Source organism: Engystomops pustulosus, chromosome 7 (assembly GCF_040894005.1).
Source record: "Engystomops pustulosus chromosome 7, aEngPut4.maternal, whole genome shotgun sequence".
Classification (NCBI taxonomy): domain Eukaryota; kingdom Metazoa; phylum Chordata; class Amphibia; order Anura; family Leptodactylidae; genus Engystomops; species Engystomops pustulosus.
This window is the reverse complement of record NC_092417.1, coordinates 115,467,862-115,482,461: the sequence shown is the minus strand read 5'-3', so window position 1 is coordinate 115,482,461 and position 14,600 is coordinate 115,467,862. Positions and strand designations below refer to the sequence as shown.

Here is a 14,600-nt window from a genome sequence, read left to right as displayed (position 1 = left end):
AGGGAATACAGTGTGGTCAGTTGTAATGTGAGGGTATATATGATATGTGGGGGGCACAGGTCAGTTGTGGTGCATGGATTATATATGATATATGAAGGTAGTACAGTGTGTCCAGATGTGGTACGAGGGGTATACGTGATATATGAAAGGAATAATGTGTGGTCAGTTGTGATGTGAGGATTATATATGATATGTGTGGACAGTACAGTGTGATTAGTTGTTGTGTAAAGGCTATATATGATGTATGAAGGGAGTACAGTGTGGTCAGTTGTGATGTGAGAGGTATATATGATATATGTGAGGGTACAGAGTGCTCAGTTGTGGTGTGAGGGGTATATGTAGGGAGTACAGTGTGGTCAGTTGGTATGCGAGGGGTATATATGATATATGTGGGGTGCACAGTGTGTCCAGTTGTGGCGTGAGGGGTATATATAACATATGAAGGGAATACCGTTTGGTCAGTTATGGTATGAGGGGTATGTATGATTTATGCGGGGGGCACAGTGTGGTCAGTTGTGGTGTGAGGGGTACATATGATGTATGAAGGGAATATTGTGTGGTCAGTTGTGATGTGAGGAGTATATATGATATGTGTGGAGAGTACAGTGTGGTCAGTTGTGGTGTAAGGGGTATACATGATGTATGAAGGGAGTACAGTGTAGTCAGTTGTGATGTGAGGAGTATATATGATATGTGTGGAGAGTACAGTGTGGTCAGTTGTGGTGTAAGGGGTATACATGATGTATGAAGGGAGTACAGTGTAGTCAGTTGTGATGTGAGGAGTATATATGATATGTGGGGTGAGTACAGTGTGGTCAGTTGTGGTGTGAGAGGTATATATGATATATGTGGGGGCACAGTGTAGTCAGTTGTGATGTGAGGAGTATATATGATATGTGTGGAGAGTACAAGTGTGGTCAGTTGTGGTGTGAGGGGTATATATGAAGGGAGTACAGTGTGGTCAGTTGTGGTGTGAGGGGTATATATGAAGGGAGTACAGTGTGGTCAGTTGTGGTGTGAAGGGTATACATGATGTATGAAGGGAGTACAGTGTAGTCAGTTGTGATGTGAGGGGTATACAGGCAGTCCCCAGGTTACGTACAAGATAGGGTCTGAAGGTTTGTTCTTAAGTTGAATTTGTATGTAAGTCGAAACTGTATATTTTTTAATTGTAGATCCAGACAAAAAAATTTTGGCCCCAGTGACATTTGGAGTTTAAACATTTTTTGCTGTAATGGGACATATGATTATCAATAAAGCTTCATTACAAACACCTTACAGCTGATCATTGCAGTCTGGGACTATAGTCAAGCATTCAGAGAGCTTCACCAGAGGTCAGAGGGGTCTGTCTGTAACTATGGGTTGTCTGTAAGTCGGGTGTCCTTAAGTAGGGGACCGTCTGTATATGATATATGTAGGGACACAGTGTGGTCAGTTGTGAGGATTATATAGGATGATGCCAACCATGTCTGTTTTCTAAACCTGTAGATATGTGTCATGGCTGGATGAAGATCCCCTGGAAGATGAGATCGAAGGGAAGAGACAACATTTGGGACGGCATCTGTAAGTCACTGGATTCCACTGCAGCCTCTGTGCAGGACTGGTATCTACCACTACATGGTTTTGCATACTGGTCTGTGTGTTTAGGTTTGCATTCAGTCATTATGTAATGGTAATGTTCATGGTATAGTGGTATTATTTGGGCCTTATACAGAAGTATCATTAGCGATAATCCTTTGCACGGTATTATAACAATATGGCAGCAAAGATCATCAATGAATGGAGTTTATATTTATTGGTAATACTGGTCTGCTTATAGATTCTTCTGTTCATTTTCAGTATGTCGGTATGTTCTTTTCTGGTGAACGCTGGACGACATAGTGTCTGGAAATTTTATCCTACATTATTTTATTGTTATTGTATTAGTCCAACAATTATTTACACTAGGAAGCCTCATGTAGGTCATGCTCCCATATGTGGGGTCCTAGACCACTAGTTGCATTTACATTGTTATAGAGGTTGCTATTAAGTTTTATTGTTAGGATTTGATAAATCCATGTGCCCTAGGTCCTTAAAGCGGTTTTCCCACAAATCAAAGTTAGGCCCTATCCATAGGATTAGGCCTAACTTGCTTATCGTGGGGGTCTCAGCGATGAGACCCACACAGATCACTAAAACGAGGGGTCCGATGGGGTCCCAGTTACCTCAGTCGGACCCCTCTTCGCTCTGGGAGAGTAATGGACGGCCGCGCATGACCATTCTGCTCCATACATCTCAATAATGGAGCCGATGGAAATTGCCGAGCGCTGCGCATTTCCACTGGTCATAGCTATATCAGGACATTATTTTTTGTGAGTTGAACTGAATGTTTTAATGGGACCATTTGAGGAAAATTTAATGAATTGTGTAAAAAAAAAAAACTATTCATATTTTTTTAAATGTATTTTAATTTATCATGCAATAAATAACATGAGAACTTTATTTTCCATGTCAGTGCAATTATGGAAGCAATAAGTTTTTCTTTTATCTTTTACTGTTGGGGCTACATATTGGGGCACATTTACTTACCCAGCCCATTCGCCATCCAGCGGCGCGTTCTCTGCGGTGGATTAGGGTCCGGCCGGGATTCATTAAGGTAGTTCCTCCGACGCTGAAAAGCATCGGAAAGCATTGGAGTACACCGAGCCGGGCTGAGTGAAGGTAAACACGTGCCGAGCGACAATTTTTAAATTTTTTTTAATGCGGCGGGTTTTCGTTTGGCCGCGCCCCCTGATTTCCGTCGAGTGCATCCAAGGGCCGATGCGCCAAAATCCGATCGTGTGAGCCAAAATCCCGGGGCAATTGGGGGGAAATCGGCGCAAATCGGAAATATTTGGGTAACATGACGGGAAAACGCGAATCGGGCCCTTAGTAAATGACCCCCATTGTATTTCCCATATAGGTCTGTTTGCAATAGATGTGGGAATTCCCTATGTGTTCACAATTTCTTTTTCTTTTTTTTTCCATTTTTTTGTCCACAGTTTTATTCAGTCCCACGTGGAGACTTGAACATACAATTATTTGATAGCTTTTTTAATTGAGCTTACATTGTCAATGCCATACTATGATAACGCAGCACATAATATACGAAGATGCAACTTGCCTTCCAGTGCAAAACGTACAGGTAAGCCCACTCTCTGCATTGCATAAAGAATTACTAGCACACCTCTTCAGACATGAGATACAACAACAAAAAATTTGGTAATAACAGTAATGGCGAAAGCAGCCATGTGCAGAGTGATGTGGGAAGGGTAGCAGGAAGACGGGGGAAGGCAAGGCCTAAAGCTTTAAAGACTCCCACACAAAACAGGGGATATGGGTTCTGGACCCCTTCTTCCTGCTCAATGTGAAAGTCCCCAGGTTCTTCAAAAAGAAAGTCCAGCAGAATGCCGCTGGGAGAAGCCTCACTGTAATGATGATTACGTATTCCGTAAGTCTGTCCCAGGAAAAAAAGCAAGCATTCTTTTAAAGACGACATGTCACCAATAAAAACTGCACTAGGAGCAGCTTACTAAAATAAGCAAACACTGCCGTGCTGTCAAATCGAAAATGCCTGAAGACACTGTAAGAGGTTGGGCGTATTCATGAGGGGGTGGTCTGAGGCACTGCCTCTCCCCCAGACCGCCCCGCACTCCATAGGCCGACGGTGACTGCCGAGCTCCATGCAGCAGTCACCACCCCTAATCCCGCCCACTCATGAATACGCCCACCCACTTACAGCACAGTCCAGTGTTTTCTATTGTACAGCGTGGCAGTGTTTGCTAGCGTTATCGAAGGTTTCCGATAACGCTAGCAGTGTAACACTGCTGCGTCTGTTTTAGCACTAGGAGCTGCTCACTTTGATAAGCAGCTCCTAGTGCAGTTTTTACATTTGACAGGTCCTCTTTAAACCTGACCGAATGTCCGATATGTCCCTTACAGTAATATAAATTTAAAGTCAAATACACTAGCTTTTGCATTCAGCGTGGTCTTTCTTTGGCAGTGGCAAAAGAAGTCTTACTCCTCTTTATCATCATCTCTCTGGCTGTCCAAGATGGTGTAGTCTCTCACATGGATGAAAGTCCTGGATAGACAATTCATAAGGTGCCATTCTGCCTGGATGGCCATGGGCAATGTTTTCCTTATCCCAACCTGGAATATGTATATGCTCTTCCCACTGTAAGCAGTGAGACTAAGGAACTTTCTGCCGCAGGAGGTTGTTATGGCAGCTACTTTGTACATATTCAAGAGAGGCCTGGATGACTTCGGGGTTAAGGGGAATAAACATTTGCTAAATTCTTAAAGGTTGGACTTGACGGACTTTCGTCTTTTTCGAGCCTTATATACTGTGGACAGGAAGCCCATCAGATCCTTCCTTTGGCCAGTCCAAAGGGTCTTCATTAGACCCCCATCATGTCCTAACGGATCAGTTAATTAGGTTGTAAATAGACTGTGAAGTGAAGCCAAGTGGATATTCATAAAGCTGGGCTCCTCTACATCAAATAACTGTTCAGTATTTGGTGTGAAGGCTACCAGAACATTATCTCAGCAGATGTTGAGCCAAAAAGGAATGTTGAGATTCTTGAGCTCTAGAGCCGGGATGTTTATGGCATATCAAGTTAGCCGGGTTGTAAATGTTGGTCCAGATAGGTTGCTCCATTAGGATCCACATAACATCACAAAAAAAGGGATCGCTGGTACCCAACTGCAGTTATCTGCTAGGTGGCTACACATACAAACCTCTCCTAATTCCGCTTCTGTATGGATACTCTACTATTTCCTAAAGTCTTCTAGACATAAATGTAGTGAGAGACAATGTATAACTAACTTTCCACACTCTATGGGTTGCCCGTTCTAGGTTCCCCTATGATAAAATATAAAAGTGATTCACACCTTTGGTCACTGGCTTGCTGCTCTCGAAGTTGTAGAAAAGTATCTTCATATTCCTTCTCCTTCTTGAGCAGTTCATCTCTGAGAATCTCCGATGAGTGCTCAAGTTCCTCTATTCGACTCCTCTGTGACTCCACTAAATTTTCACTGTAAAAACAATAGGACAAGCTTGAGTGTCAAGCATATGAAATAAAACACAACTCAGTATTGGTCATCAGTATGAGACTGATGGCACCATAACTGAAATAAGGTAGAACACGCACATGCAGTTTAGAATCACATGACCCTCATTCTCCTGCTATTTTATGAGAATGTATGTCTGGCTGATGAGGTCAAATACTTTTTTGGGGGCTTTAGTTTCAAATTAAATTTCAAGAAAAAATTGAAGTAAAGTGGTCAACCTCTATTAAGCCATACAGGCGGTTCCCTACTTAAGAAAACCCTACTTCCAGACGACCCCTAGTTACAAACGGACCTCTGGATGTTGGCAATTTACTGTACTTTAGCCTTAGGCTACAATAAACACCTGTAAAACTTATCAAGGGTGTCTGATATTAAGCTTTATTGTTAATCCTGGTTCTTATGACAACCCAACATTTTTAAAATCCAATTGTCACAGAGACCAAAAAAAATTGGCTAAGGTTACAATTATAATATACACAGTTCCGACTTACATACAAATTCAACTTAAGAACAAACATACAGATCCTATCCTCTACTGCCTGTATATGCCAAACTTACATAAATGCATTGTATTATGCTAGCTATTAAAGGATCAAGACTTTCAGCTTGCTATAGAGTTAAAATAAAATACATTTAGAAAATTAATTTAGAAAAAAAATGAAATAATTTAGAACGAAAAAACATACATACAACATACAAGCCAATACATTTAGTGTATTCAATCCATGTGGTGAACACCAATACCTGTGTATACAGCTCATCCCTCAATGAGCCATTATGCTATTCTTTAAACACCCATAACATTTTAATTTTTCTGTTGACAATTATTTTTAAGTTTATTATTATGCAAAAGAAGTATATGGTAAATATATGCACACACACTCATATACACTTTATAGAGTATATAACTTTGGTTTTGGTGTAATTGACCTGACCCAGAGAACACATCAATCATTTTATTTACTCTACCTGAACTGAAAAAAAATGGTTACAAAGTTACCGCTCTTGTAAAATGATGATAAAAAATTAAATAAATGACTTGGATATAAAGACCCAGAATGCTTAGAGGGAATCGATTTCCACCCTGAACATTTGTTTTCTTTCATCCAATTTGCTTCTGCGCTATCTGGATTTATCTCACAGGGGCTGGAATATTGTTCTATATACAGAGCAACAAATCCTGCACATGGATCTAATATACTGGCAGCCTATATAGTGAATCCACTCCGCTGTCCCACAATGGGCGCTATTAGTTTTGGCACTTGATATGGTTTCGAATGAATAAATTGACACCGAGTTGTCTCCACTGTCAATGAGACAAGAACCTAAGCTCTGACACTAAGCAACACTGCTGTATAACAGGTTTATGCTCCACTAAGGCCAACAAGTAGTCAGCTTATACATTCATTACCAAATCAGTTGCCAAAAGTAAGGTGCCTATAGTAGGGAAAAAAGTAATAGAGGAAAAAAACATGTTCAAGAATCAGGGAAGTATCAGTGATGGAACATAAATGAAATAATAAAATGTGACATTGGTAGATGCAGACAGCAACAACACCCCAATTCTTCTACTGCCTTTGTTAAATACCCATAATATTCTGAAAGGACATACAGATTTCGTATCTCGGCTCTGGCTTCTTCAAGCAAATTATGCCCATATCTTGGGAGTGGTGCTTGGGTAGATCTAGGGGTGGCTTCTGAATTCTGTAAACGCATTCCTAGACAAAGAAGAAACATCAGGTACTTATCAATATCAGCATTTTTCTACAGCATATGAAATAAGACTAGTAATATTTTTATGTGCCTTAAAGGGGTTTTACCATAATAGACACACTGAACTCTAAGTATTTGGATTATTTGGCTACCCACAAGATTTAGAGCACAGAAAAAGTGTCCAATAGTCCAAAAAAAACATAGTAACTTTAGTTCTTTTGTAGGTCTTTTACAGGCATCAATATGCAATACTATGAATGATTTTGTTTAAAACTATGCAAAATTTTTGCATGACTTTATCCATGAAATTCTTACCTTCAGGGCCCTCCTTTATAGTATTGTAATATTATTATTATACATAGCAGATTTATAAGATTTCCTATTGCAGGATAGGAAACTGGCCAAGTTCTAGACTGTCTAAGGTAATTTTGATCCCTTGTTGACTTATTCATGAAAGAAAAACAAAATTGTGTTACACTGGCAAAAATGTTGGATAATTGAAGTCATACCGTTATTGGTCATACATTTGTATGAAATCTGTCTAAAACACTTGATAAGTGTGGTAGGACTCATCACATTTTTTTGTGAAAATAAGGACAGATTTTTGTTGTTAACGGTAGATGAGGTGTAATGTATTTGTTTTAAGATACTGGCAAACCACTGCCTAGAATCCACACACATAAAACCAATATGGGGGGTAGATTTATGAAAAGTGTCATAAGGTGAGACACTGCAGAGTTGGACCTGACTGTCTTATGCTGCACTAGGTTTATTACGGCGTCTGATGCTGGATGATAAATCTGACAAAAAAAAAACAACTGGTAATTAGCATTATTTTTGGTGTAAAGCCACACCCCATTTGTCATACTAGTCTAAAAACATTACATTTGGTGCAAATTGCAAGAGAATTCTGTGACAGAGACAGACTGGCCCATAGCTTATACCTTTGCGGATATTTTCTTGCATTAGAGCACTCTCATTGACCTTCTTCAGGCCAGAGTTTATTCGGGACTGGATGTAATTGTAAGGAGTGTGGCGGTGTCCCTGTGTCTGTAGCTGTAGTTTGGTGGCTATCAGTCGGTTCTGTAAAGTTTCATTCTGCTTCTCAACCTCCCGGACTCTCTCTTGCAGCTGCTCAATCATCTCTTCCAGCTCCACATCTTTCCCAGATCTTCTCAGGACTCCAGCCCCTTGCTCCGCTTTCTTTTTGTCTTGGACTAGTCTTACAAGCTTGGTGGCCATTCTAATAGAAACAAGGAGATATCTCAATTTTTTATCTTATTGTTATAATTCCCCAATTTCCCCTTTGTGACCGGGGGTCATTGATACCTGAATGTGCAGGTCAAATTTTACAGTTCTGTTTTGCTATTCTTTAAATGACTATATCTTTGGTAACAGCTTTACATACCGGTATTAACAATTTTTACTTTGCTTTTTTCATGAAATGTGAGACTTGATAGAATAGTTTTATTAGTAACAGGTGTTTTGTTTATAGAATTAGCAAATTAGTAAAAATGTGCAAAAAAAATTATGCTTTTTTGCCCTTTTTTTTTTTTATACTGTAAATGGTTTCAATAAAACTTATAGTTGTTATTATTTTAGAAAATACAATACAGGCAATGTTCAAAAAGATTGCCACATAGTACATTCCAATTTCAATATTTGTTGTTTAAAATAATTTGTAAAATTGCATAAACTAAAATACGTTAAAAATATGTACCCTGTCAATGTACCCCATGTATATATCTGATCACATGAAGTCACACTATGCCATGGAGGATGGAGAGGTGTAGAAGTCCATGGAGCCATGCTCTGATTTAATGTGATCGAATACGTATATAGGGTAGGTTTTTCTATTACATCGCCCTGGTCACAGGACATACAGTTCTGAATGGTAGAAAGAGGCATGACAAATGGGGAGGAGCTACTGGACTTTGCTTACAGAATCTGGCTGTATGCCAGGTTAGAGAGAAAAAAGTTGGTTTTAGTTAATAAGTCCAGAAGTAGGGCCTTTGTGGCAGCATTTGTTTCTGTGATGACATGAACTACTTTGTAGCCCAAATGCCAAGGCTTTTACAGAGCTAGTCAACCACATAAGACAACTAAGACTAGATTTGTAGACAAAAGTAAGTCTCTATAGTTCTACCTCAACTGTCAAAATTCTACATTATTCTCATTGTGGTCAAAAGGTTTTTCAAAGTTTCATGTATAGATTATCAAAGTGGGAATAGCCCATGTAAATATCAATACCTCAATGGATCTTATACAACATAAGAGTGCAATATGGCATATAATCTTATTGAGTGTGGTTGCAATCTGCATTTTGGGAGAATTCCAAACCTTTAGGATTAGTGGCACCATATTTAGTGTCAGACTGGAGTACCCAGGGCCCACCAGTAAACGCTTTTCATTGGCTCACTGGTGGATTCATCTATTAATCGGTTGGCCATTCTGAGCCTGACCATATTCATCATCATCAGTAGCAGCAGGCAACTTTATACCCTATTCCTCATGTCATTTTTTCCCATATTTTTAGAATTAGGCCCATGTTATAAGTGCAGCATGCTCCTGACACTTCTAGCACTGGATTCCCCTACCTCTTGACAGGATTGTGGTTTATTTGCTTTCCAATAGCTTGTCGGGTATGGGTAAGCAGTTGACATTTTGCGGCTATATTGAGAAGTGCTGCAGTCGGCATATGTAACTAGTACCACTCCTTTTCTCCAATTAACACAAAGATGAAAAGGAATGTGAAAGTCAGCAAACTGAGAGTATATGGTTGAAGCCTCCAGTACAGAGTGAAATAATACTTTGCAGATTTTGATAGAACTATTACTGCCTGTGAAAGGCCCCTTTGAAGATAATTGAAACCACTGGGTAGCAATCTGCTTTATAGCACTGACAAATAACAGTTTCCTAAGGCTTATCATTTAAATGTGGTAAAATAGAGGAAAAAAAACTCCACCATATTTAGTCCATATGTAGCAGTCATTTCATTGTTACTACATGCCTAGCCTTGCATGACAAGCTGCGTGTTACAGGACAGAGCTCGGTTATATGGACACAAAGGGCTGGGTCTATTATTTCAGAATAGTTTGTGGACCGCAAAGAACTTGCTCATAAACAGGAGTGTTAGAAGGATTTGGGGGTATTTCCACCTTTTGTGTGAAGTGTAAATGGAGATTATAGAAAAATGAGGAACAGATTTCATGTGGTCTTAGACTAAAAAAATGCAGCACGGCCTCTCCTACAACAAAAAGCACTGGGGTATTTTACATATGCGAGTGATGTACTAACATATTGTGCGGGACAAGATAACAGGAGGTGGTAACTAACAGCATGGCTATGACATGACATTATCAGTGATAACTGGAGGCGCGGCAGCTGCACAGGAGCACCAGAGAAGGCGAGTATGTGGGAGTTATTATTTTTATATCCCGGAAGCTATGTTTCTAAAACTTCCTAAATGTTGACAGCCCTTTTTAAGGACATGGCCTATTTTGACCTTCAGGACAGAGCACTTCTTTTTTCATTTTTTCCATTCTCAACTTCCAGAAGGCAGATGAGAGCTTTTTCATTACGGTGAGAGTTGTATTTTCCAATGGCTTTATTTTTAGGGTAATGATAAAAATGTATTAACTCTTTCCTGGGATGGGGGCTATTCCGATACTTGTTTTTAGAATGTTAGCGCAGCTTGGCATAGAGTACAAAAATATAATCAAGTTATTATGCATGTAACTGTGTAACTTAGTATACATGTTCTCCATACAAAATGGGGTAAAAGGATTTTCAATGGGCCTGGGGTAAGAAAAAAAAAGACTGCCTTGGTTTCGCTCAGGTACTTACAGCTTTCAGGCCAGTGAATGCCCGGAAGTTCTAGGGGGCCACAGGAGCCATAATAGCCAATAAGTGGCAGTTCAATATTGCTGTGGCCCCTTTAAGCAGTTGATTGTGGGGGTGCTGAGCGTCTGACTCCTGATCCGATATTGGTGGCTGGTTCTAAGGATAGACCATTATTTTGCAGACCGAAAAAACTGATCTTTAACCAAAATTTTGGTCTGCTTCTGGCTACGGTTATTACAATCTTGATCCTGAAATATAGGCTTTCAACTTATGCTAATGTAATTGTTAGGGGAGGAGGGTGTTCACACAGATGTAGTTGTAAACCTATTGATTATGTTACCACAGCTAAAGCAAAAAGGCTTCTGGCTGGCCACATTGGATCTCATGCCATGCAAGTAAAATGCTGGCAAAGACTGTATGCATATTTCTTAAACTTTATTTGTTTGCTTCATTGTGCCGCCTTTACCCCCCTTATGACTGCCATATGTCCTCATTGTACATATGCAGAATCATGGCAGGGGAACACTTCAAACCATGGAGAATTAACCTACAATAAACTAGGGCAGTGGTGGCGAACCTATGGCACGGGTGCCAGAGGTGGCACTCGGAGCCCTCTCTGTGGGCACCCAGGCCATTACCCAGCCATTCAGGACTCAAGACTACCTCCTGCAGTCACAGGCAGCCCACAGGCAGCCACGTTCAGCGCTGTTTTAAAGTGACTTTAAGTGCAAGAGGAGCGGTGTGGACAGAGCCGGATTATCATTGGGGACCCTTCTCCGGGCCTTTGATTCGTGCTGTTAAGTGGACCTTAAAGGGAAGCTACAATGATAATCGCAATATCTCCTCCTCCTCCTTTCTACTGTATTGGTGTCCTCAGGACGCCAATACGTTTGAAACCCGTAACAGAGCAGGGAGCAATAAGCCATTTTAAATTGGCATTTTGGCACTTTGTGAAAAATATGTGGCGTTTGGTTGTAGTTTGGGCACTTCATCTCTAAAAGGTTCGCCATCGCTGAACCAGTGGTTTCTATGGGTCACAGAACCAGAGATAGCAACTGTTAACTTTTCAATCGGAAGTGCAATATTTATATACAGCTACCCTTTCCGTCTGTAATTTTAACAGTGGATATTCCGATTCTACAAACACAATCCTGGAATGATATTAGAGGGAATATTCTCTTAAATATGACACCAGAACAGTTTTAATCTGCCACAGTTCGGAAGTTAAAGTAGTTTCAAATTTGCCCCTATTCAGCGTGTCAGCTAAATGCAAATTGGAGAAGTAGTTGCAGGGAGTCAGAGCTTACAGTTTGTAGAATTACATGCATGCTCGGCAACTGATCCAGAAAATAGGTGATGGATTCACTTTATACATATTTTTAACATAGGTTGGTTTATGAAATTTTAATGCTTTTTAAAATAAAATAAAAAATAAAATAAAATTTATAAGGAAAAATTAAAAAAAAAAGACTTCACATTTTAGTCATTTGTCTGATGCTTCTATAAACGAAAAGCATGCAAGTTAGAGTGAAGGTCAAGAAAAATGGTTACAATATGAAAAGCTGTTGTAACTATATCACCATTTAAAGAAGAGCATAACAAAACTGAATGTTCATGTACAATGGCCCTCTGTCATTAAAGGGTTGAATGAGTCTAGTTAACATGTGCAGTGTAATAGTTAATGTTGGAAAGATATAGCCAAAGGAACACCAAATTGTAAAGAGCATCTAACAAATCTGAACTGTGAGAATATGAAAGAACAATATAGAAATCTACCATCATGAGCAGAAAACTGGCAACATGTTCTGCATTGGAAACCTGTATTATCTGAACATGTGTCTGTTCCGTTTATCCAATGATCTTCCAAGATATATATCAGATACGCAAGTCAGAAAATAGCTGCTTCAATTGTCACCGATGATCTATAAAGATCCTTATCAGACACTTATCAATATCACCAAAAGATGACTAAAGGCTGGATGAAATATTATGTTATACTGTGCTTTCTGCTTAGAACATAATATATGATTCTGGAAAATAAATCAGTATCCAAACCTCTTTATTTTATCCTCTTGTTTGTTTGCATGTTGTTTGAGCAACAAGTTTTTATCGTGAAGACGTAAATATCTATCTTCCAGTTCCTGCCTGGAAATACGTGCCACGGCTTGTCTTGCCTTTGCGCTCTGGGGGGAAATGGCTTCTGAAAGGTATAAAACAACAAGTACTAAGAGTAACGATGTATGCTAAGATTATGTTATGCTAAAGTTACAATAATGAATAACATTTGTCCCATTGCAGGAACGACCACATACTAAGGGTACATTCACACAAACGTATGCTCGCCTGGGTGAGCATACAGCTGCGCGTAGCAGAGAGCGCTGCTCCCCCTTCCTTCTCCATAGGAGCTTTCAGGGATACTAATATTAATGACATATACTTTGGATAGGTAGATAGCAGGTTCAACTGATCAGCTGTATTTATAACCTAAAGTAGATGGGTCACCAATAATTCACATCCTGCAAATCCCGATTCAGGAAGCAATCAACATCAAACATCATGGGAAAGAAGAAATGGAAATGCCCTATAATTTGTTCTTGCAGCAGAAATAAAACAAGTTGGGGCACACATCATTTGTAACTTTGCTGGGTGGATATATTTTTGGCTTCTTTCACAGTGCTGTGTGTTTGCCCGTCTGTAGCCTGGATGAGTTCATGGCAGCGGGCTAGAGACCAGGAGGGGTGAGCAGCGATGCACGGCAGTACGTACAGGGAAAGATAGAGCATGTTCTTTTCCCAGTGCATGAAACAGTATATATGTGTGTTACCATACCGCTGCCAGGCACCATAGCCATCTATAGCGATATATATCAGACCGAAATATAGTCTCCACACACGTGCAGTGTGAAAGGGGCCGAAGTCCCTTTAAAATATTTTAAAATGTATATATTTAAAAAAAAAAAGAAAAAAAGAAAAAATAAAGAAAAAAATTGGTTCACTCCAATACCTGAAATGATTGGACCAAAATCCCTCACAGGTAGATCTGCTGCGGTTTCATCTGCTGGGGTGGCCATTATGAAGCTGGTAGATTAAGAAATGGAGAGCACAGAGATGAATACAATACATCACCATACACAGTTATAACGCCATCTGGAGGAAGTGTATATAGCAGTGCACAAGGGGCAGATTGGCCTCTCTGCTGTGACTGTAATAAAGTACATAAAAGGATCCTTTTCTGAAGCAGGACCCTGGAGACTAGTTGATACCAGAGAGTCCATCAGCTGGACGTCAGCAACATTGAAAACAGCCAGGTCCAGAAAGTGGCTTGTGAAAAGTCTGGCTAAATTCTTGGTATCTGTTTTTCCCCCCTAGTATCTAAATTAAAAATATAAATCTTGGAGAACTGTTGCACATGACTTTTTAAAGCAGATCTATGGAATCTGAGTTGGTGACAATTTTGGTGGAGGCGTGATAAACTGGACTCCACAAATAATAATAAATTATAAAAATGTCTAAATTTCTTTTAAATGTCTGTTTTATCTATGATCTAAAGATTTAGGCCAGAGGTGACTTACATTTATTGGTGCAAGGGCCGTATTGCCAGACTGCTGAACTTTAAAGGAAACCTACCATCACGAATCTACCTAATAAAGAAGATCTGATGGCAGGTTCCTTTACTAGGAACAAGTCCTTTACTTCTTATTTCAAAATCTTGAATGTCTGATGTCTTGATAAAACATTTATCTTCTATATATGCAAATTACATGAAGAGGCTACTGCACCGTGAAGCACATCCACAAAGCCAAAGGGTCTGCGCATGCTCAAGGCTGGCACGGCCTCGGCTCCAAAGTTGGGGCTACTGCATATGCACAGACACATTGGCTTCTCGGCTGAAGGGTAGGGCTATAAAGAGACTACTGGGGTGTGGAGTACCAAGGCACAGCTACTCCACGCCCC

The 14,600-nt window shown here is 39.9% G+C and overlaps 1 protein-coding gene across 1 annotated transcript in view; it reads right to left on the bottom strand.

Moving 5' to 3' along the window:
* The window catches only part of RPGRIP1L (RPGRIP1 like), a 91,183-nt gene that overhangs the window by 73,568 nt on the left and 3,015 nt on the right, over positions 1-14,600 (bottom strand). The window contains exons 2-6 of the mRNA XM_072117656.1: positions 13,651-13,724; positions 12,703-12,847; positions 7,749-8,047; positions 6,704-6,809; positions 4,912-5,055 (exon numbers count right to left, since the gene is read on the bottom strand). Of these exons, the coding sequence (XP_071973757.1) occupies positions 4,912-5,055; positions 6,704-6,809; positions 7,749-8,047; positions 12,703-12,847; positions 13,651-13,717 (761 nt within the window). The 5' untranslated portion in view covers positions 13,718-13,724. The remainder of the gene's footprint in view (positions 1-4,911; positions 5,056-6,703; positions 6,810-7,748; positions 8,048-12,702; positions 12,848-13,650; positions 13,725-14,600) is intronic.